The 24,595-nt window shown below is 46.3% G+C and overlaps 1 protein-coding gene across 2 annotated transcripts in view; it reads left to right on the top strand.

Moving 5' to 3' along the window:
• HSPA12A (heat shock protein family A (Hsp70) member 12A) overlaps nt 1–24,595 on the top strand; it is a 158,669-nt gene that overhangs the window by 7,924 nt on the left and 126,150 nt on the right. Inside the window, exons 1-2 of one of the 2 annotated variants that reach the window (XM_032423493.1) lie at nt 4,604–4,683; nt 5,819–5,906. In XM_032423493.1, the coding sequence (XP_032279384.1) occupies nt 5,819–5,906 (88 nt within the window). In that variant the 5' untranslated portion in view covers nt 4,604–4,683. Of the gene's footprint in view, nt 1–4,603; nt 4,684–5,818; nt 5,907–24,595 lie in introns of those variants that run through there. The other variant, XM_032423492.1, reaches the window with a different exon arrangement.

Genomic DNA, 24,595 nt, shown 5'->3' with positions numbered 1-24,595 from the left:
AGGACACAACATGGGTCACCCAGGATCCACCCTCTGCCACTGCCTTTGTCAGTCGGAACTGGCCAACTCCGAGAAGGAGCTGCCTTTGCTCAACAGCTACTGTTAGACTGTTGTAAAAATTTGAGTTGATTTATGAACAACCGGGTGATTTAAAATATCCCTGAGCCATTCTAGGTAACCCTCTTTGCCAGAGTTCATGGCCAAATATTTGCACTCTAGCCTTAGAACCTTTATGGGAATTTGAAAGTAGAGAAGACCATGTAACAAACTCACGAGACAGAGGATTTCATAGCAAAGAGCGTCTCAGTTAACGTGAGGTATCTGTGCCTTCTAAAGAATTTTTCTACTTCTACAGTATTAAAAGTAGAGTTCCTGTTTGAGAGAACTAGTAACAAATTTCCTTTGGCCATAAAATTATTCCATGCCAACACTTGTTGGAATTTTTATTAACTTGTGGATCTGACCTAAATTTTGGCTGTCTAATCATTAAATGCTTTCTTTTTTCTTGACAGCCAAGCTGACAGTATGCAAGGGGAAAGTAAGGCTTATGTGCTGATTTTGAGAATACAACCTCAAAGACTATCTTTTATAGAGCAAGAATCAAAGACTATGTTTTGTGGAGTAAGAACAAAAACAACTCTGAAAGTATGATATTTGAAATAACTAAAAGGTGTGGTTATCAATTTATAAGCTTTAGAATGTATATCGTCCTAAGTATCACTATTTATTACTTTACTGAAAATCCAGGCATTTTGAATTCTTGACTAAGACCATTGCAAGAAAACTATCTGTTCGGTAAATAATTTTTGTACATTCCTTATAAATCTATTGTTGGAAAATAGTTGTCTTTTCTTGAGACAATGGTAAATCTGCAAAAGCAGGAAATGCAACCAAAATGAGGCATTGAAGATTTAAAGATCTTTTCATTTGTATTTGCAGTGGACTTTATGTCCAAGTATTATTTGTTATATGAGAACAGAAGGAATCACCATGTGTGTTTTTTTTGTTTTTTTTTTTAACTAAAAATAACCATTTTTACCTTCCCTTGCGTATGTTGTCTGGGTTTGACTCCAACTCACTAGGGGCAAGCCTTGATCTTTTCACACTCTTTCCAAGCCCTAATGCTAAGAAACAAATGCAATGCTGCTTGGCACAAACTGGGACCCTTGCTAGTGGGTCAGAAAACGTCACACACATGTGCCCGTACCCTCTGGGGTGAAGGCTCAGCTGCCACATCAGGATCAGCCCGTCTGATTACCGTGTTTCTGAGCAACTTCCCCTCACTCTGCAAATTTAGACTTCAGTATATACACCTCGTGCTAGCCTATCCCATCTATTTCTCACAAGATACGTACTTAAAAAGTGTCAGGTTTTTAATGGTTGGTGTCTACAGCTAGTCCTCTGGGCCAGTCATACTTGTGTTGATTACTCAAGTGCATCTGTCTCAGTTGGATGTTTTAAAATAAGCTGAACTCTGGAAACTTGGATTGGAGGAAAGGGGCTGTAATCCTGTATCATACAAACTGGAGAGAGACAGTATGGTAACGTTTCTTTGGCTACTTAGTGCTTTCTGACTGTTGGAAGAAAAGGAAACTTGGCAGCACGTAATTCTAAGAAAATTGTAAGAAACAAAGTAGAACCGAGCTCTTCGTAGGGGGAGGGGGTTGAAGTCTGTGCTTACATAGCTTCCGTGTCGTCTGACGTCCTCACAACCCCTGCAGGTGCAGTGTTGATTTAGAATGAGCCCGTGCATTCCACCGAGGGAGGAAATAGCAAAATCTTTTTCTTCCCTTAGCCAGTGGTTCTGTTAATTCAGGAGCCATAAAGCAGATTTTAAATGGACATCATTTTCTGACTGGAAAGTAAGTGCCCCTTCTATCTGGTACACAAACATTTCAACAGGTACTATTGTACATCCGCGTGATGTGAACTTTTTCTTTGAGTATAAAGGATCTTAACATTTCTGTGTGTTAACTTTTAGGAGATACATGGCAGTAGCAAATGTAAACAATAAATAAATAAAGGGGCCCAGGTTGAAATGTCTGTGGCTCTCACAACATAAGTAAATGTACAGATCTGATTATGAAGAATGTTAGCTTTTACCCTAGAGAACAATCACATTTTAGCCCGGGGTATAACTGTCATCGCTGGTGTGAACATTGCACAGTTAGGTATGCACAGACACAGGAATGGTGCAGCATCTTAAAATACATCCTTTTCTTTTTAAACACACGGCCAACATCTTGACAAACCCTATTTAGTGCAAAGTTCAAACGCATGTAACCCAAGGTTAATTTCTACCTTGTGCAGTCAGGTGGTTTCAAATGTACTGCAAGGATCCACATGAGCAATGAGACGTGAATCCCCATTTTGGTGTCTCTGAACTTTGGAATTCTATTCAGACCTCTTAACATCGTGTGCAGATATATGAAAAAGGAGGGCGCAAAAGTGAAACCAGTCCTGGGGCTACTATTAGCGTTGATGTTCATTCCACTGACCCTGTGTTTGTTTGACTTGTTTTTGTCCTCTTCACACGTTCTTTTTCTCCCCCTCCAGAAATATGGTGAAACGGTGTTCACACTGTCCACCCAGGCTCGCTCTGGAAGTTCATGCCAGAGGACCCCAGCCTGAGTACCAGCAGCAGGCCTCCCCCTCCCCCAACACCCTCCCCCCAGGACGACCTTCCCCACATTCCTGCTTCCTGGGCCATCTTTTGCAAGGGGGTTTGGGATTCTAGCCCTGACGGTCCAGGCTCTCCCTAGCTGTGGCTGCAGGAACTTAACCCATTCTTCCTCTGTCTTGACCACCTGTCTAATAGGCAAAGCTGATAGAAATAACTGTGTGGTCATATTTACTGTCTATTTGTTTCCGTGATAGGAATCGTCTTTATAGATAAGAAAATCATAGAGCCAGGTGGAACTTTTGGGTCATTTAGTTCCACGCCCTCATTTTAGACACACACACACACACACACACACAGATCTCTTCATATAAGCAGATAGAAAAAAACCTCTAGTTGTTGGCGAAAAGCTGTCAACATAATTCTTCTATTTAGGAATCAATTTATTTAATGGGCTTAAATTAAAGATTTTTTTTTATTCTCTTCATTATGGGTAAAGGAAAAATACCTTTTATGATATACAGTTATTTTGGTATAATATGTGTAATTGTCCCAACTGAAAATCTGGCATATTCTGACAATATTACAAGATTTAAAAATCTAAAGTCCAAGATTCCTAAATTCTGAGAAAAAAGTGCTGCACCTGTTTACAGTTGTGGCTCTCGTACTGTGGCCTCTCAGAGGGTTAGCTGGAAAAAGTTCTGTGGCTTTCTTCAGATTTATAATTTTAAATGGCCTTTTGGTAGCTACGTTTTCTATCCCCTGGTTTGTCAAGTAAGCAGGCAGATGTTTTTGCCTTTTTATAAAGTACCGTAATAAGCATGTCTACTGCCCTTACTTCATCAGCTACAAAAAATATTCATGGCTCATCCGGTTGGAAGGTGATTCACCTGGGGCTTTGTTCCTGAATTAGTAACGCGGCAACCTCTCATTTAGCAAGTGGTGCTTTCACCAATTAAACTGAAAAAAGTTTCTCTCTCTTATTCAGATACAGACTTAGGCTTTCACCTGTCAGAGGAAAATGAAACCGTCACTAACCACTGTTTATTTTGCTGGCGGGTTCATGCCTACGACAAAGTGATTTTTCTCCAGGTGAATTACTCCCCACGTTGGCGTGGCAATGACTAATAAAGTATTTATGAAAACGCAAGTGTGTGGTCCCCATTCCCACAGTGTGTCACTGCTGCCGCCAAGTGACAGGTCTGAAAAAAATCAGCAAATCTTAAACAATTAGAGCATCGAGTCCACTTTGCAAAACCAAGGCCCCCACTCCCTCCTAGACAAAGATACCTTCTTTTTATATGATGAGAACGAAGACACTCCTAAATCCCACTTGACCCATGTAGCCATCCCTCTGAATTCGGGGCTTCTGAGAAAAGAATGGCATGGTGATGAAAAGAACGTCTTTCCCTGAATGAACTCTTAATTCTAGCGTTGAGGGGAGTTTTTAGTCTGGTTAGTTGTCCACAGTCGCACACACCATCCTCCTGAGCTGCAGGAGGGAGAAGTCTCTGTCTTAAAAATCAATTAGACACACCAAGAACTTGCAACTCTCGGGACCCGTGAGTGCTTAGAGACGTATGCAAAGACCGTTCTCCTGAGCAACCTCATTCTTGAACTGGGCTAAGAGCTTTTCAATTGCTGTGACATTTTCAGCCAGGGAAGGGAGTAGTTGTTGCGGAGCAATGTTTTACAGGCAATTACTTTATATTATCAACGGAGCAATTCCCTGTCCAGAAAGGAGCCAAAGCGATCAAGTTAAATCATTAAAGAGAGAAAGAGCGAGCGGGAGAAAGGATTCATCTCATTAGCAGGTGCCGGTGCTTGCAGGCTGCGCGGCGCACAATGTCACTGGCCCTTTAAGACAATGGCTGCGCTCCCTCCGCCACTGCCGCCCCTCCCCCGGAGCTGTTGACAGGTCTAAACCTCCCTAGCAGCCCATTGTGGCCACAGTAGGAGGCACCTGCAGAAAATGTGCCAAAACCAGGCGGGGAGCAAGAGCTTTTCAATAAGCTCCGCAGCTGGAGAGGAGAAGCAACACTAAACACGCGGGCGCAGACCAGGCATGTGATGGGAAAAGGGGTCAAACCCAGACACCTCCTATCGGCTTTCTGAGCTTTCTGAGCACTGTTCGGTTCAATTTGCTGACATCTTCTAGCTGGCTTTTCTCTATTTGCTTAATATGCTGAGGTATTTAGCTTAAAAGCACTAAATACTCCCATCACGAGGAGCTCTTCTCTCCCTTTCCCATTTACTGTTATTAAGGACGTTTTCCAGTATTTTCTCCCTCTTTCTGCCCTAAACTAAGATTGTTTTCTTTTGCTTCTCTCTCTTATGGCTACCTAGCAGGCATTCACCATCACAGGCCGCCGGCTTGATTTGACTCCTTTTTAATTCAGGGACAAGTCAAGCTCTCCCAATTCGGGATCTGGGCTGCCTTCGTAAAGCACACATTCCGACTGCTGTCAGCACATGTCTGGAAGCTGCATCGCATTTCGATGCTGTAAACCTTTACTGGGCATCTACTGTGTCCCCACCGCTGTCCTCGGGGCTTCTGGAAATCCAGAGATAGACAAATGGGCTTCCCCTCTCATACTGCTTAGGATCCAGCAGAGAGGCTAAAGAGCTGATAGGACCATGGGTTTTAGGAATTTGTCTTGCACTTGTCTTTGCGGTACTTACAGCTCTTTGGAGAATAAGCAGGAGTGGAGGTGGGGTGGGGGGGCAGGGAGGGACCTGGGATGTGCTGGTGGTGTTGTGGCTTCGTCCAGCCTGTCTTGAGAAGCAAGAGGACAGAGTCTCACTAAGCTGAGAGCCTGGCACCACGCCTCAATTTTGGCAGCTCTAAAAGGTCTGGAAATCCTTACCTTTACATGGGGCCTTCCGGTTCTCATGATATGTCCATCTATTCTTTTTCTCAGCGGAAGTAGTAAGGCACTATCTCTGTCTTACAGATAAAAACATCTGAGACTCAGGGCAAAGCACCTTGCCTGAGCCACACCACCAGTGGGTGGTAAGTGCAAAGGCCCTCCAGGAACCTGACCCCTCTGCTGACCCCCTTTACCTGTTTGCTTCCCTTCTACCCTGTGTGGCCTCTTTCAGCTGTCACCCAGCACGAACCCACGCTTTGAGAGCAGCGCAGAAGCAGACAGACAAAGTGACATTTTCACAGTGAAACTCTTTTCCCCCTTCCTACAGATGGAGAGTGTTGGCATGTACGGACTCTGTGGGTGTGCGGCAAAGAGCAAAATGAAGTGTGATTCCAGGTGGGAAGTACCAGCTTCAGGTAGGAAAGGAATGAATTTGTGTAAGTACCAAACTAGCGTCGGAAGTCGTTATCCCCCAGATTTCATTCCTTTGGAGAGGGACGAGGTCCATTTCTTGCTGGTACAGTTAGGCTGAAGCACACACAAGATATTTGCTAAATCACTGCAGAACATCTGCTCGTTCAAAGTGCTAACAAGCGGTAAGAGGTACGAGAGAAAGAGTATTTCAGAAGCACCCTTGAGTCGAGAAATGAAATTGTTTCCCACCTACTCAAAGCCTGGAATGGGCGACAGCCCGACATCTACACTCACAAGCACAGCTCCCGGAGCGGGATCTGGCTGGGCGCACTCCTGTCCCCTCCCTGCCTGGCTCCGCTGCCTCTGGGGGCTTGTGTGGGAGTTCAGGCCTATCCAGAGGCAGAAAGAGATGGTCTCTTGCTCCTCCAAGCTTGTTTATGCTTTAACATGTCTCTCCCCACAGAGGACTGGTCCTCTTCTTCCTTCTTCCCCAGCGCCTCCCTCCAATTCTGGAGGAAACAAGTGGACTATTCATGTAAAAAGAGAAAGAGTGAGCTGGGGGGCGGGGGGCGGAGGGGGGGATGCCACCGACAAACTCCATTGAAAGCCACTGGCTGTTCATTTACATTCACACTTTTTAAAAATGTTAACTAATGATGTTAAATGGTTTGCCAAAGGTCCTGGCAGGTCAGTTGTAGAAGTGTCATTTCTGCCTAATTAGGGCTCTTGTGGCTGCCCGGGGCCTCCCAGTGCAACTGGTGACAAGCCGAGAGCTGACAGCTTCAATTGGTGCCAATAGGAAGGTTGGATCGGTCATGTTTTCCAACTCAGCCAGGTGTTTGCTGAATGGGGGAGGGGGACTGGGGAGATCTGAGCGCTTCCATGATCTCTCTTCTTTCACTGCTGCCTGGCAAGTCCTCTCCCTCTGCCTGTCTTGTCTTGTGTCAAGGTCAAGAATGGGCTTTGCTAAATCAGCAATTTGGGTTATCTCTGGGAGGTCATTAGCAATCCCTGGCCCAGACATTCCAAGTGGTCTCAGACCTCAGATGCTAGATTTTTTTTCTTCCCTAAAATCAGAAAGTAGGAAGAGAAAAGGAAAGTTTTAGGTAAAAAAAACAAAAAACAAAAAACAAAAAACCCCCCAAAAAACATAATAGTAGGAAGAAAACAAAACACACCAAAAAAGACCCAGAAAACTCTGCATAGCCATCAGAGTGTTAAGCTTCTGAAGACACGCATAATAAGAAAACTGCCTGAAGAGAAAACAGCTAAACCATCCTGATCAATGCTTTGAATGTTTTAAAGGGAAGACAAGAATGAAAAAGAAATCCTGTAATGTTCAACTGGATGTCGAGTACCTGACACACAGTAGGTGTTCAACAACTAAGTTATTGCTGATTTGATTTTTCAAGAGAGAAATTTTTGTCTGGGAAACAAAGAGCAATTGATAAGAGATCCTGCTATTTTTCACACTTGCTTTAATTGTTCCTGCAATGCTCTTTGAGTTTCTCAGTTGACCATAAAATACAAGCTAAGTTGGAGTGCCACATGAGAGGTTGATAGGATTATATTATTTTTGTTTTCTACTTTTTTTTTTTTTTTTAACAATTTAAGCAAAATAACCACTGGTGCTCAGGAGCCCCAGGCTGCAGCAGCCAGTGCATGAAGAGGCAGTCCCGTGGCACTCACCGAGAGGACATCAGAGTGCAGAATTTGACTTGGACACACTGGCGGGTCCTGTGGGGGTGACAGCACTCCCTGTTTGTCCTGAATTGGACACACCCGCACCGGAGCACGTGCACACGCACACGCACACAGACAGTGGTCTGTCTGACGGGGAATGGCAGGATTAATGCAGGAGCATCTGGGGGCCATGCTTGTTAAATCAAAGGGGGGAAAAAATGAATCAGAAAAAAAGCAGTGTTCGTTTTATGAAAATCTGAAGACCAGACCCAAAGAGGTCAGTTCTGGGGAGGAGGAGGGAGACTACAGTGATAGGCGTCTGAAACTGGCAGTTTTCAGCTCTCTGTCCCGCCTGCTGCCTCTGTTATCTCAGATAGGGAACAATGAAAATTGGGGCCAGAAAGGAGACTCTTCCCATCTGGTGATTTTCTCAACGGCGTGGAATGAAGATGAAAGGAGATAGCATCTCTAGGCACGCTGGGGGGATACCTGGTCCATATCAGGGGCCCGCTCGCAGTGAGACCTCTCTCTGTGGCGCTGAGTCCTTCGTGGCTGGAGACCACGTGTGGTTCTGCAGCATCACAGTATTCTCTCCAGACCCAGGACAGACGCGAACAAAGAGAATTAATAGAATTGACTCATAGGCCAACGTCATGAATGCCATGTGAGCGAATGAATCCAGACACCTTCAGACAGTTCAGTTGCCCGTCTCCCAGTTTTTCCCTCCAGGGACCTCCTTGGTCACCGAATGCCCTTCAGAGGTCCACTTTGCATTCTGGTCCATCCCTTTGGTGCTTGGCACATGTTCATTTTCTTCTCCTGCATTGACCTTCCTGGTTCACTCATCCCGCTTTCATCCTGGGATATGATTTTGCTTCTGGTTCCAGTACAGACACCCCTCGTGGCTCTGCCTCCCACATCCACCTCCGTCTCCCAGGCCCGACCCACCACCTGTGATGGCTGTCTGCGGACTTTGAGGGCAGACGATTTAGTGTCTGGCTCTTAACGAATGCTAAGAAGTGGCCACTGAAGACTCTCCTTGTGGTTAGGAAGATGACTATTTAAAAATCATTCTGTAAGATATTAGTGGTAAAGAAAAACGTTCTGCAGCAATGAAACCAGCATGGGAAAGTAAGCCAGTCATTTCCTACAACTGAAACAAAGCAACGAAAAACTTGAAGACTTGCGAAGAGAGGAAAGAACACATACATGACAGTAAGTCTTCTGTTTTGTGGCCTTAATATACTCCGGTGGTGCTTGTGATAACTGGTCCTCACAATGGCGAAATTATGTTCAGTTGGATATTACCTAAACCTTTCTGAAAGCAAATCTGATTTCGTCATTCCATTGTTTGAGGCTTTCCGGTGGCCCTTTCAGATCTGATTCTGGCTTCTCTTTGACCTTGAACCCTTACTCTGCTATGCTGATCTGTTGGCAGTTCTCAGGACCTGTCAGGATGTTTCATGCCTCAGGGCCTTTGAACAAACCCTTTTTTATCCTTGGAATGCCTTCTCTCCCTATTGTTCTCCTGACAAACACCTATTCCTTATACCACCTCCTCCCTGAAGCTTCTCCTGACACCCCCAAGTTAGACTGACCTTTCTTTCTTTTTGTGCCCCGCCCCCACACAACCTCACAGTCTTCTCAATAAGAATAATCATTGTAATAATAAAAGCTCCCTTTTACTGAATGCCTTCTGTGCGCCAATGTCAGTGCTTTTGCTGGTTGTATCTTCATTCCTCACTGCCCCATGAAGAACGTGCTGTTGTAGATGCTCGTTTTACTGATGAGGAGCCTGTGGCTCAACTCACAGCTTGAAAGTGGTGGAGTGGGACCTGAGCCCAGCCAGCGTGATTCAAGCACACATAATAACCACCCTTGATCTAGAACCACCAAGCCACGCTGCCTCCCATTCTAAGTGGCCGCCATGCTTGTGTTTGGGTTCAGTGTGTCTCCCCTCTAGATGGTGAGCTCGTGGGGTTTGGTGACACTCTAAGTCTGTGTCTAGTGCCTGGTGTAGGGCTAGCACATGGCAGAGACTCTAAATGTGGGTTGAATTGAATGGAATTGAATGGAATTGAATTGTACTACATATTTATGTGTGTGTGGGTGTGGGTATGGGTATACACACACACATTCTCTCTCCCTGCCTCTCTTATTCTCTATATATGTGTCTTTTACATACAAACATATATGCACACTATACGTACATACATAGTTATATACACAAGATACATATATGTACATGTAGGTATATATATATGCATAAGTTAACAGCCATATATATGTATATAAAGAGAGTAAGAGGCAGGGAGCGAGAGAATCAGCCTCGGGAGGAATATACATGCATTCCCGTCTCTTTGACTTTGGACGATGAGTTTGTAGTCTGTGTGAACCTAGTTACCTTGTAGCATGGGTGAGACAGCATGTACCTTGGCCTGGAGACTCCTAAAGCTAGACCTTGAAGCTCTCCAAGTTCTGCTCTGGGTGTAGAATCGGTTAAACCCGATGGTTATCAGAGGAGGCGGATGTCTGGGTAGAAGGGTGTTTTTCAGTTTTTCTCACTATGCATTGTCTCAGGTATAGAGATGAGTCCTGCTTTGTCCAAACACTTTTCTTCATCATTCGGTTTTCTTGAGCCTGACCTTGTGAGTGATGTGAGCATGGGTCTCGTTCTGTTCTGTAAGGTGCTGTGCATTATGCAAAGGGCAAGACTAAGACCCAGCTGAGAGAAGCCTTAGCACAAAACCAAAAAGCTCTGTTAGAGCTAAGAGGCACCCATGAGATCTGGAAAGTTGGGTGAAGATTCAGTCATAGCCAGTTCAAGGGCAAAAAACTCCCTCGTGGATCCTGTGCTCATGCTGTTGTTTTCTTACAGAGGGGAAACAGTTCATGTGTCATGTATAGACAGGTTCCCATTTGTCACACTTATTTTTACCCTACATGAGCATGAAATCGCAGTTTTAAAATCAGATTCTAAAACTTTACAAGCTGTCAGGTTCTTACTGATTTTCTAAAGTAGTTCAGTGGCCCTGGGTGAGCCCTCCCTGCTCTCCTGTTGACCCTCTTCCTGCCACTGACCAGTCATGCCCTTTGCTTCTCTCTCTGCTCCTTTGCTCCCTTCCTCTTGGCCTTGCCAGATCCTGTCCATCCTTTGAGAATCATGTAGGTCCGTGGGGATCTGACCCTTTCCGGCTTTGCTGTGGCATTGACGGTCTTGTTACTCGCTCCAGGCTTCTCTCTTGTTATGCAAAATGCTTTCAGGGTATAGAGCCCTGGAGGGAAGCAGGGTGAAAGTTAAGACAGTCTCTCATGCTTTTTCACCAAAGGAGTCCAAATGGCAGAGCTGAATCAACTGGCACTTTGACAAGAATGGCGTGTCTGAAGTTTTTAAAATTTTTAAAAATATCTGTCAATCTTTAGTGTTTTTCCATTAAAAGAATAGGGCTTTGCGGTTATATGTAAAAATAACTTTTCTAAACTATGCCTGAGTGTCCTTGGTGTATCATTACGTTCCTTTGGGCAGGCAGGGCCAGCTTGGACACGGGACCCCTGTAGTTGCGGGGGGGCCCTGTGCTTGTTTTAATGCTCTGATGTTGCCGTCGGGAAATTCTTAATAATTTGAATGAGGGATCCTGCATTTTCATTGTGTACTGGGTCGCATAAGTTATGCAGATGGCCCTGCCTTTGGGGTTCTGTGACTCTTCTGGCTGGGAAGCATGGAGAGACAGCGTTCAAACGGTAACTTGAATTGGTCTGGTACGGCGGGCCCGGGGGTGGCGTGAGAGTCTGGGTGCTCTTTAAGGAAGGAGTTCTGGGCTGAAGACTGGAGGGTCAGGACGGGTGGAGGCCCCTAGTGCCGACCTTGCCCGGGATGAGCAGTGCCAGACAGTGCTCTTAATGTCCGTCCACAAAAAGCCGGGAGCGAACCGTCTCTAATTCTGTAATTCACATTCACAAAGCTCCCCGAGAGACGCCTGCTTTTCACCTGGAACTCCCAAGTCACTTGGCCAAGAATTTCTGCTCGTTTCAGGTCTTCACACACACACAAAAAAATCCCCAACGAAACACACCAGCGTTGGAAACGGGCTTCCCCTCTTCAAAATGCGCGTCTATATGTTCTCATCGACGCGTCCTGGTAGCTCCCCCTACTTCTCTAACTTCCCGCCTTATTCCGAGAGGGCCCTGGAGAGGCTCCTATGGTGAAATGATAAGGATGATGTATTTGAGAAACAGGACTGAGGGGAAAATAGGGCCGAGTCAGAAGGTGAGTCCACGGGTGCGCGCGGTGAGGGCTAGTGGCGCTTTTAGGTAAAAGGGAGGCCACCCCTGTGTGTCCACAGCGGTGGGACAGGGACAGAAGTGCGGGTGGGCTGCAAGCAGGCGGGCGTTGGCCGTTGGGAGGCGGGTCCCAGCTGGGGCTGCGCTGCGGGCCCCCACCCCCCACCCCGTCCCCGTATCTAGAGGCGCCTCCGGGGAAGATGGGTTGGGCTTTCTAGAACTCTGTTTGCACGAGCCAAGAAGTCCTCTTGCAGGAGAGCCCGAGAGACAGTCCCTGGCAAAGCTTCATTTGGAGGAGAGGGTGACTCCGCAGGCTTCCCGATGTCTCTCAGGCCGTCCCTCATCTGCCCACAGGGACAGAAAGCTCCCAGCCCCCATGCCTGCCCCTCCCCACCCCCCCCAGCTTCAGTGACGCGGCGGCAGCGGCAGCAGAGGCGGTGAGCCCGGCGCTGGCAGAGTTGGTGGCACTTGCACCGTGGCGGTGGCACCAGCACTGGCGGTGGCGGTGGCACCAGCACGGGCGGCGCCTGTACCAGCGGGACGTGGCACCGCATCTTTGAAGCGGACGAGCGGCCGCGGGGGCCATCAGCTTCGGCGTGGATTGGGGGGCAGGTGGCTGGAAGTGGCCCAGCGTGGGCTCTGCAGGTGACTAAAGCCTGGACCACGGAGACCGTGCAGAGAGAGGTTCACCCAAGAAGGTGTTGGAGGCTCCCCCCGAGGAGGAGTCTCCACTAGCTGGTGGGGAGCTGGTGGGGAGCTCCATTTCTAGCCTGAAGACAGAGTAACCCAAGAAGACATGAGGGATACAAGATTTAGAGCATTTGTAAGATAGGAACCAACCTGCTGGTTAAGAAAAGCTTAATTCTTCCTGGTGTGGGGAGTTGAGCTCACATTCATTCGCTCGTGTATTCACTTGGTGATTCATTCAGCAAACACAAGTGGGACCTTCTCTAGAGTCTGAGGTCAGATTATTGGCATCTGAATCTCGCTCTGCCATTCGCCAGTCTATGATCATGACAGAGTTAGGTGATTTCTCTAAACCCCAGTTTCCGTGTCTCTAATACGAAATGTGAATATTAGTAAGTATCCACCTCATTGGGTTATCTACTGCATATGAAATGTTTAGCACAGGGCCTGGCACTAATTAAACATCCGATAAATATGAGCTAGGAACTATGATTAAACATTGCGGAATGTCCAAAGATTGACATAATCCCGTACTAATTAAAGTAGTATTTGTCTGTACAATGAAATGCTACACAGCCGAAGTCCAGAAGGATATACGGTGGACCCTTGAACCACCTGAGTTTGAACTCTGCAGGTCTACTTATAGGCAGATTTATTTTTGAGACATGTAGTATAGGACCGTAAATGTGTTTTCCCTTATGATTTTCTTGGTGACATTTTTTCTAGCTAATTTTATGGTAAGAATATAGTTTATAATACCTATAACATATAAAATATGTGTTAATTGACTGTTTATGTTATTGCTAAGGCTTCTGGTGGGCAATAGGCTCTTAGTAGTCAAGTTTTGGGAGAGTCAGGAGTTGTATGGGGATTTTTCCGCTGTGCAGGGAGTCAGCACCCCTAACTCCTGTGTTGTACAAGGGTCAACTATACTGTATTAACTGCAGCCATCACTTGGTAGGGAGATTATGGGTGATTTGATTTACTTACTTTTCTTACCTGCCTTTTAGGATTTTTCTGGAGTACATGAACTATTTCTGAGATTTTAAAACAGAAGGGAAAGAAACCCCATATGACCATCTCTTTGGTGCTTTAATCATGACACCTTTGCCCGCATATGCTTGAACAGTTCCAGATGGAGGGAGGTGCAAGGGTACTCAGGACAGCTCATCGCATCTGTTGGCAGCTCTGATTACAGAAAGTTCTTCCCTACACTATCTGTTTGTAATTTCTAATAGTTAGGATTTATTCATCTTTTCATTCAACCAATACTTATTAACCACCTCCTATATACCAGGAACGTTGGCACATTCCAGGGAGACAAAAGTGCATGGAAGCCAACAGGGTCCCTTCATGGAGCTAGTAATTTAGGGAGGTCCTCAGACTATAACCCAAAGACGAAATAAATATGTCATCACATAGGAGTGCTCTGATTCTAGGAGGGTGCTCAGCAAAGATGGAGGGAAGGAGTCCCAAAGAATGTCCCTGGGGGTAACAGTTAAGCTGAGATGTGAAAGGTGTGTGGAAGTTACGGGGTGTGGGCAGGGGGTGAGCTCTCCAGGTGGGGGAGCGGGGTCTGCTTCAAGGCCACATGGTCATCTAAGTCCCTTTCCATGGGCGAGCCTTTCAAATATTTGAAGATGGCTTCTTCCCCAGTGTCTTTCTGTTTTACTTCCAGTCTCTTTAGCTTTTTCTCCTAGGATGTGATTTTATAGCCTTTTGTCCTTCTGAGACCCAGTTTGTTGGTGCCCCTCTCTTCTTCTTATGATGTTTTTGAGCTATAATTCACATACCATGCATTTCACTCATTTAAAGTGTATAATCCAATGAGTCTTAGTGTATCACAGAGTCGTACAGCCATCACGAATCAATCTTTCATCACCCCAAAAGAAAACCCTGTACCCATTAGCACTCACTCTGCAGTTTCCCCCAAAACCCCAGCCCTCAGAAACTACTCATTGCTTTTCCTCACTATGGAGTTGCCTATTATGGGCATTTCATGTAAATGCCATTGTACGGGGCCTGTGGTCTCTTGTAATGACTTCTTCCATTCTGGGCAGTGGTTTTAAGGTTGGTCCCTGTTGTAGCCTGAATCAGTACTTCATTGCTGAATGATAATTCCAGTGTGTAGAGATATCACATTGTGTTTATTCACTAGTCAGGTGATGGACATTGTGGTTGTTTCCACTTACTGGCTCTTAGGAATAATGCTGTACACGTTGTGGTGTGGATGCGAGTTTTCACTTCTCTTGAGTACATACCTAGGAGCGGAATTGCTGGGTTGTGTGGTAACTCTGTGTCTCACTTTTTGAGGAACTTCCAGACTGTTTTCCAAAGTGGCTGCACCATTTTACATTCCATCTAGCAGCATGTGAGGGTTCGGATTTTCCACATCCTCACCAACACTTATTATTATCTGTGGGTTTTTTTAAAGTTTTTATTCAAATTCCAGTTAGTTAACTTACAGCATCATATTAGTTTCAGGTGTATGATATAGTGGATTAACACTTCCATACAATACCTGGTGCCCATCACAAGTGTCCTCCTTAATCCCCATCACCTATTTATTTATTTATGAGAGAGAGAGAAAGAGAGCAAGAGAGAGTGTGAGCGGGGCAGTGAGGGGCAGAGGGAGAGAGAGAGACTCTTAAGCAGGCTCTATGCCCAGTGGGGAGCCTGACACGGGGCTCGCTCTCACGACCCTGAGATCATGACCTGAGCCAAAATCAAGAGTCTGACGCTGAACCAACTGAGCCACCCAGGCGCCCCTGACCCATCACCTATTTAACTCATCCCCCACCCACCCAACTCTCTGGTTACCACCAATTTTTTCTCTATAGCTAAGAGTCTGTTTCTTGGTTTGCCTCTCTCTTTTTTCCCCTTTGTTCATTTGTTTTGTTTCTTAAATTCCACATATGAGTGAAATCATATGGTATCTGTCTTTCTCTGACTGACTTATATCAGTTAGCGTAATACTCTCTAGCTCCATCCATGTCAGTGCAAATGGCAAGATTTCACTCTTTTTTATGGCTAAGTAATATTCCATTGAATATATATACACATATGTGTGTATGTGTGTGTGTGTGTGTATATATATATATATATATATACATATCTCAATCTCACATCTGCTTTATCCATTTATCAGTTGATGGATACTTGGGCTGTTTCCATAATTTGGCTATTGTAGGTAATGTTGCAGTAAACATTGGGGTGCATGTGCCCCTTTGAATTAGTATTTTTGTATCCTTTGGGTAAATAACTAGTAGTGCAATTGCTTCATCTTAGGGTATTATCTGTCTTTTTGATTAGAGTCATCCTCATGGGTGTGAAAGGGTATATCATTGTGTTTTGATTTGCTTCTCACGGATGCCGGTAGATGTTGGCCTATTGGCCATTTCTGTATTGTCTTTGGAGAAATGTCTACTCAGATCCTTTGCTAATTTTTAAATTGAGTTGTATCTTTTTATTATTTGCTTATAAGAGTTCTTTATATATTCTAGATACATATTCTAGATACACATACTCCCTCATCAGATACATGATTTTCAAATATTTCTCTCCCATTCTATATATTGTCTTTTCACTTCTTTGATAGTGTCCTTTGAAGCACAGAAGTTTTGAATTTTGATTAAGCCAAATTTATCTGTTTTTTTCTTTTTTGCTTATTCTTTTGGTGTCGTATCTAAGAAACCTAGTCTAGGGTCATAGAGATTTATGTCTATTTTTTCTTCTTTTCTTTTAATAAGAGTCTCATAGTTTTAGCTCTTACATTTAGGTCTTTCTTCTGTTTTGAATCCAGTTTTGAATACGGTGTGATGAAGAGGTCAGCTCATTGTTTTGTATGATATCTAGTTGTCCTAGCACCATTTATTAAACATATGATTCCTTTCTCCCACTAAATCGTCTTAGCATCCTTGTCAAAAATCAACTGATTATAAATGTGAGGGTGTATTTCTGGACTTTCAAGTCTGTTCCCTTGATCGATCTGTCTGTCCTTATCCAGTACCACACTGTCTTAATTATTGAAGCTCTGTAGTAAATTTTGAAATTACAGAGTATGAGTCTTCCAACCTTATTTTTATTTGTCAAGATTGTTTTGGCCATTCTGGATCCCTTGCATTTCCATATGAATTTAGGATCAGCTTGTCAATTTCTATAAAGAAGCCAGTTGGGATTTTTATAGATTGTGCTCAAACTGTAGATCAATTTGGGGAGTTTTGCCATGCCAACAATAGTAAGTCTTCTGATCCATGTACATAGGATGTCTTCCCATTTACTTAGGTCTTCTTTAATTTCTTTCAACAGTGTTTTTGTTTTCAGAGTATAAGTTTTACACTTGTTCTGTTAAGTTTATTCCTAAATATTTTGTTGCTTTTTATGGTATTGTAGATATAATTGTCTTCTTAATTTCATTTTTGGATTGTTCATTTTGAATCCCTTTTAAAATGTAGTCCTTACAACCACTGGAATGTGCACAGTGGGATGCACCCCACACTTGTGGGTACAATTCCATGAGTATAACCCAAGACAAAAAGTTAGCTTTTTCTGGGAGGGTCTGAGGTGGGGTGGGGTGGTCTGCATCACAACATCACACTTTTGACTCATGTCAACAGAATCCCATCATACTTTTTCAAGTCTTCTGCTGCTGTGCCATGTTTCCCTCACTGTGTACCTGGACAGGTAGCCCTAAGGACCCAAAGGTAGCACGCTGGCTTTTCCATTTCATATTTTTAGATTCAACCCATTGTCTGTAGTCTAAGAGATTGATTTGGACACTGATTCTGACCCTGGTCATGATATCTTGGTCCTTTAGCTTATCCCCAAATGTAGTGAACATACCCTTTTTAAAGTTTTCATTCAAGCCAATGATAAAAATGTTCAGCAGGACTTTGCCAAGGACAGAGGCTTGAGATCTGAGTTCAGAACCTCTCTCTGAGATCACTGGATTTCAGCCCCCCGATAACAGTATTCAACCAATGGTCCTTGTACCCAATTCAGTAGTCCTTGCATCCAGTCCATATGGTAACCCCACTGAATTTATCAAATGCCCTACTGAATTCCTAAATCCTTGATCTACTTCATCTCTACCAGTCTGGTAATCCTGTCAAAGAAAGAAACAAGATTTAACTGACAGAGCTTTTTCTCTGTGAACTTGCAGTGGGTCCCAGTAATTCCTGCCTTCTATATGTTAGCAAACCATAAATCTCCTTTAACAAGTGACTTCTGAATCTGGTGCACCAAACTCACTCGCTAGTTATCCTCTTATGATAAGAGAATTAATATCAGATGAAGAAACAGGATCACATGGGTTAAAGTCATGCATAAGGCTGGTAAGTGTGGAGGGAAGTCTATAACCCATGCTTATGATGACCTATTCTGTACCCCCTCCACACACAGTGGAGAAAAGTTCCTATGTGGACAATGACAGGAGCAAGTGTGAATGTGGGAAGCTACTCAGGAACTCCACGTCCTCAGGTAAACTCAGGAGTTCAACTTCCTGGGCCCGAAGTGCAATACTGTTACCCAGAAGTGATGTGGTTGCCTGAGCAACCACCGGAGGGTGAGCAGAGCATGAAAAGGAGTCTTTTGAACCACATCTGTGGTATCATATTATCTCATTTAATTCAGGTTCCTCTTTGGCCTGAATTATCTGGATTTCATTAGTTCAACAAGCATCTATCCACTCACCTTGTTTTAGGCCCCACGGTAGGCTCTGGGGATCCTGAGATGTGAGAGGCACAGTGAAGGTGTACAGGTGAATCCAGCACTGCAAGTGCCCACGGTGGGTCCCGTGGTACTGACTTGCCATCCCGTCCCCTGGCGCCCAGGGCTTCTTCCCATGCATTTGAGTTGGCAAATGACTCAAGTGAATCCATATGGGACCACAAACCAGTCAACAAATGTTTATCTGTCGTCTGTTCTGTGACAAGTGCTGTTCTAGACATTAGGATACAGCCGTGAATGAAACATAAAAATTCTTGTCCTCATGGAGCTTACACTCTAGAGTGTGTTTGTGTGTATGTGTGGGTATACACAAATCTTAACGGCTTGTCAGATGTTCTAGAGAAGGACTAAAGCTGAATGGGGGAGAGGGAAGGTTGGGGTGGACATGGGGTTAGAATTTAAAGTAAGAAGTCCAGGGAGGCCTCACTGAGAAGGTGACATTTGACACTGAAGAGGGTGTGGGATCAAGCCATGGGGGTATGGGAGGGAGGAGCATCCTGGGCAGAAGAACAGCTAGTGCAGAAGTCCTGAGGTAGGGGTTGCCTGTGTGTTGGAGGTCCAGCAAGGAGGCCACATAGCTGGGGGATGAGGCCAGGTGGAGCCTTGCAGGATGGCCAGCTTCTCTTCTGAGATGGGAAGCCAGGGGCTTGAGTGAAGGGGTGGCATGATCTGACTTACATGTTTGAAGGATCCCAGAGGCCATGTTCTGAGGACACTTTGGTGGGGACTGGGGTGGGCAGAGGAGAGGCAGGGAGGCCTGTTAGGGAACTATTGCAAGATAACAGAGACAGTGCCAATTTTCAGCTTAGGGTGACAGCGGGGGCAGTGGGGAGATGCAGACAGAGGCTGGAGGAGAGGCCCCAGGATTTCTGGTGACTGGATGTGGGGTGTGGCAAAGGGAAGGCAAGAACAATGCTGGCACGTTTGGTCTGAGCACATGGAAGGATGGAGTCACCAGTTCCTGAGGTGCAGACGACTGGCGAAGGGCAGGCTCTGGGAGGAGATGAAGTTTGGGGCCTGTTGACTAGAGTTACCCATGAGACATGCAGATGGAGGTAGATGAGCTCAGGCTAGAAATGTCTGCGTGGGAGTCGTTACCACATGAGATCCCCCAAGGACAGAGCATTTATGGAAAAGAGACGTCTGTGGACTCGAGCCTGGGCCATGCCCACATTTAAAGCTCATGGAGAGAACCAACCAGTGAAGAAGTCTGAGGTGCTGCTCCATCGATGGAGGAGGGAAACCAGGTGTCCTGCAAGTCAAATGAAGAAGATATTTCTAGGAAGAGGGGGTGGTCTGCTCTGTTGAGTGGTGCGGATGGGTCATGTCTGATGAGGACTGAGGGCTGACATGTATTTGCAATCTTTGTGGCCACACCCATGGCAGAAACAACAGGCAGGCGCCACTCCCGAGTCCTCGCGTAGGCTGCATGCGACCTGCATCCCCCTCAGGTGATCACAGTGACTGTTCTCTGCACAAATCCCCAAGTCCACCTCCCACCTCTGTCGTGGTCCCTAAAATGGCAAAATGAGTCTCCTCCTCTTTGGTATTCTGTGTCAACCAGTGTCCTGCTGACCAAATGTTTGTCAAAATGCAGAAAATGTATTGTTTTTCTGTATTTTGTTGATTAAGATATATTTGTCTAATTCTAATGCAGCTGATTCATTACAACCTATCTCTACCATTAAAAACATAAATTATTCCTAAACACATAGGATCACATACAGATCTCCTCGTTAGGTACATTTCCAGTTCACATATTATTTAATGTAATGACATCCCCCTATTGTCACTGTTCTCTAGACAGCTCCTACCCATCCTAGGTAATGCACAATAGGGATCACTTCTTTCCTGTTGGGGTGAGGAGTGGGTGGATCCAGGAAATCTAAGAAGTGGAACCATATAGATAAGAGGGGCATAGGGGGTTGCAGGGTGGTTTATGGGCATTTGGGGCAGAAAGGATGGCAAAAGCAGAATTTGGGAGCTGGAAAAATGTGAGTTTGGAACCAGTAGATAACCCCTGTGGGTGGAATATAGACTCCCAGGACACAGGACCCAGGCTGCCCCAGGTGGGGCTATCTGTGAGGAAGAGAAAAAGTCAGGGGTCCCCAGGTCAGGGGGGCCCTTTCTGTAGGTCTTTCCCAGAGAGAATGGAGCCAAAGTACCCAGTCAGCTGTGAGCACCAGAGAGGCCCAGAGACAGGAAGCAAGGGCCAGTGGGCAGTGAGGGCTGGTTCAGGGTTAACAGACCCGGCAATGTGCACCCCAGGGGGGCTGCCAGCAGGTGTGACTGCCGATGGCCACTCCAGGGGGCGCACTAGGGTGTGATGGGGGGATGTCTGTCCACCATGAAGCATTTGTTATTTTCCTTTGTTTTAAATTTCTATCTCAACAAGACAAATTTTGCTCTTCACACTCACTGATTGTACAGACCCAAGGTTTGTGGATCACGTGCTGCCATGTCCCTCGTTCTAACACTTCTCATCTCTGACAGGTGCATTTTCCCTCGGGGACATCAGGCCATTCTGTCCGTGGGTTGTGGGGACACGCTGTGGCACTGGCTTTGGTGGGGGCAGTGTGTGGAGATGCGTCTGTGTCCTCCTTCCCAATGTCACTGCTTTTACGCTTGGCGTCAAGCCACCGAGCAGAATGGAGAAAGTGCGTGGGTGATGGGGGCTTCCCCTGAGGGGTGGGACTCGCTGGGCTGAGGCAGAACCTTCAAGGGGCCAAGAGGGACAGGAAGGCTCGTGGGTTCTCCGCGGGATGGAGCTCTAATGCCAGGGCAAGGAGTTCAGACTTTATTCTGTGGCTTAGGGAGAACCACCCAAGCTCTTAGGGAGAGGACCGATGTGATCAGGTTTGTTCCTACTTGGAGAAACCCAGTGGCAGCGTGTGGCAGGGGTGAGACAGGGGGTGGGTGCATGGAGACCCGATGGGGCTGACGTAGCAGCCCAGGTGGGAGCCCATGAGGGCCTGGCCCCGCAGAGCCGCTGCAGAGGACGAGGGAGCTGGAGACCAGTGTCATTGTGGAGGTCAGGTCAGCAGGAACCCGTGCCTGATTGGCTGCTGGGTGACATCCGGGAGGGCTGCCAGGTGTCTGACCCAGGCCACCAAAGCCATCCCCGCTCGGAGAGCAGCGAGATGATCTCACACCCTCTTCGTATTCTGCAGATTATCTTGAATGACCCACATTTTTGAAGCAGAAGTATTTGGAGCTGGGAGGGACATAGGGAAAGCGAGCCTGAAATATTTAAACAATGGCCTCGATTCTCCCCTTCTCTTCATTCTGTTGGCAGCCTGACATACCTTGAGGAGTGGTGGAGCGCAGGGAGACCTTAAACAGAATATTACATTTAGATGGAGGGTGCTGTAGCCTGCCCTGGATTTCCTCTGCCAGAGCTGTGGAAGGAGTGAACTTGACAGCATCGGGGTGGCTCAGCTAAGATCACCACTGATGGCTGTGTTGGGGGGTTAGTGCCGAGCCCACTAAGCCAGCACCTTCTTTCCTATTGTCTCTATAACTCCATTGATTTAAGCAAGCCATCTTTGTCATCAGGGTTCATTCACTACAGACAAAGCCTCTGTTAAGAAAAAATAGATCTCAGAAGCTTCTAGAGAGCTGGGGAAAATCACAAGCCACCAACAGTGGAAGTGCCAATTCCAGATCCCTAGGCGAAGATGGCAGATAGGGTTTCTCCATTTGTTAATTAAAAAAAAAAAAAAATCTGAATGGGGAATGGGGGAAAGAATAGCCTCCAATAATTATTTAATCCTGCCAGACTCCAGACTCCAGTTTAGATTTAGCAATCCAGATGATTCTGGCAAACTATAGATCTCATTTTCAGCATTCAACTGTATAGTTGATGGAAGGGAGGAAAGATGTGAAACATCCCTGTCATCACTTGAATGGCTGAAATAATATTTCAGTCTGTTTTCTTTAGGTGACCGGGTTTTTCTCCCTTGTTGACCAATTTGGGAATTATTTTAAAACAGCCCAAGGATTGCTTTCCCATTAGGAAAATAAACTCAGTCACAGTAAAATAGCTGAGCAGATGGGTGGTTGAAGCATTTTATAACTTTCAGCATCAAAAGGAATCTTTAAAGCCATGTTCCAAAAACTCTGTTGAGGATTTGAGGCGACCTTAAACTTGGCATTTCTCATTAGAAAGACTTTTATCGCCCTGAAAAGAAGGAAAAACTCCATTTAAAAAACATGACTACAGTGAGCAGCTGACTTTCCTGGAGCCCACGGCCACACAGGCCATTTGAATTAGACTTCAGAGCTGTCACGTGCCAGCAAGATGGCACCTCTTATGCCTCCAGTCACTTCATGTCACATCAGCCGTGTGCTACTAAGTCAGGGGCCTGAAACATGAAGCACGTCATCCTCTGGCTCCTTTGGTGAAATGACTTGGGCGCTATGAAGGCAGGCTCCATCCTGAGAAAGGTCAAGAGTGCGTGGATCAGACTGTCATTTGGAGCATCTTTTGCCCTGGCATGTGGCCAACGTTCTTACACTGATGTGGGGGATTTGTAAAGTCAGTCACCCATTCTTCTGTCAGGGGCCAGATGCTACAGATGTTTCAGAGAGCGAGGATGCTTGGAGCTGCCCGCGGCTTCAGACAGGGGAAAACCAATGGCGTTCAGCATGAGGGCCATGCGGTCAGATGGCAGTCAGGTTCTGGATATGCCCCTCACGAACTCCACAAGTGACCTCTTCTCAAAGCTCCGTTTTCCTCTTTCATGAGATGAAGAAATGCTAAATATATACCAGAGAGGATCTTTAGGAGATTGATACATGTGAAGAGTTCAGTGTCTGGTACACAGTAAGTGCTCAATAGATGTTTGTTAACAGAAATGGCACAACTCCCTCATCTTGGGGCTGTGGGAGCAGAGAGCCAGAGCAGAAACACGAATCCTTCGAGGTAACTATTTTGTCCGATAGATGGGCTGCTTAGGAATGCAGTCCTTCCAGCAGCAAGCTTTCTGGGTTTGAGCATCGTCCACAGGAGATGACAAGCAGCAAGCAGAACATACTGGAAAGTTAGGGTATGCAGCTGGCAATTGTGGGCATCGCCTGGGGTGAGTCCAAGGGGGAATGGCAGAGTCCTCCCCTGTCTGCGTTACCTTGGACCGTCCGCTCCATTTGTGTAAAATGAGGCCAATCTCCCAGTCCCTTCCCTGGGTTATTTTTTGCTTGCTTTTTTGTTTTATTTTTGCATTTTGGATCTGAAGCAGAGGAAGTGCACCCCCCCGGCTGGATTTACAGGTGACCCAGGTTGGGAGAGGGCGGCTGATTCACCGGCTGCCAGGTTCACAACCATCTCCAAAGTCTGAAAGGAGTTGAAACTGCCAATAAAAAAAATCGGATAATGTTGGCTAACTGAACATAATTTAAAAAAATAGGGTAGGAATCCACGTACTCGGGTTCAAAAGCAGACTGCGTAAGCCGCTGCCCTCCAGTCCCGGGTGGCTCCGCACCTCCATCGTGCCCTCATGCAGCGGGTTCAGCTGTGGCCTCGGCTTCCGTGCTGCTGTCCGTGGGAGAGGTGGTCTGCCGCCAGCCACCCCCTCCCACACAGAAGCGGAGGCTGCTCCCTTCTCGATGCATCGTTCTCCTGACACTGTGAGCGTCATGTTCTCTTCCTAAGGCTGGGGGCAAATACACAGTGCGCTTATATCACAGGTGCAGGACCTAAGGGCAAAGGGCCACTTGTCCCATCACCATCGTGACCGGCCTGCTCTCTCTCCCACCAGACTCTGCTTTTATTCCAGAAGGCAAATGCCGGACTGGGAGGAATAGGCCCACTGCATTCTGGCCTGGCCGTGTGGGGTGACGGCTCATGGATGGTGCCATCTAGAGAGGGACGACAGGGTGGTACGGCGGATGGAAGGCAGGCCCCACGAGGAGCTCCAGTGGTGGCTGGCCCTCACGGAACGCCTACAGAATCTTTTCATGAGCGTTATGCCTCTTAAACATCACAACAAACCTCCTCAGTAGGGGTTGTTACTGCTCTGCCTACGTAGGAAGAAACTGAGGCCCAGAGGTCATGCGTCAGTGGCAGAACCAGACCTGCGGGCAGGCGATTTGATCCCAGAGCTGCCACACCGCCTCGTAATGGATGCGAAGATGTACGGTCTGGACGAAGAGACGAGGAGGGCTCGGGAGGGCAGGCTGACCACTTCTTTCAGTACCTGAAGGAAAGGGGAATCAGAATTGGACTCAATATAACGAAAGACCTGTTAGAACTTTCCAGGGCTGGACAAGCTACCTTGCTTCAGGTATGAGGGAGGGCGAGGGCTTCCTAGGCCTG

The sequence above is a fragment of the Phoca vitulina genome, unplaced genomic scaffold, assembly GCF_004348235.1.
Source record: "Phoca vitulina isolate PV1807 unplaced genomic scaffold, GSC_HSeal_1.0 scaffold28, whole genome shotgun sequence".
Classification (NCBI taxonomy): Eukaryota; Metazoa; Chordata; class Mammalia; order Carnivora; family Phocidae; genus Phoca; species Phoca vitulina.
This window is presented reverse-complemented; position numbering and strand designations above follow the sequence as displayed.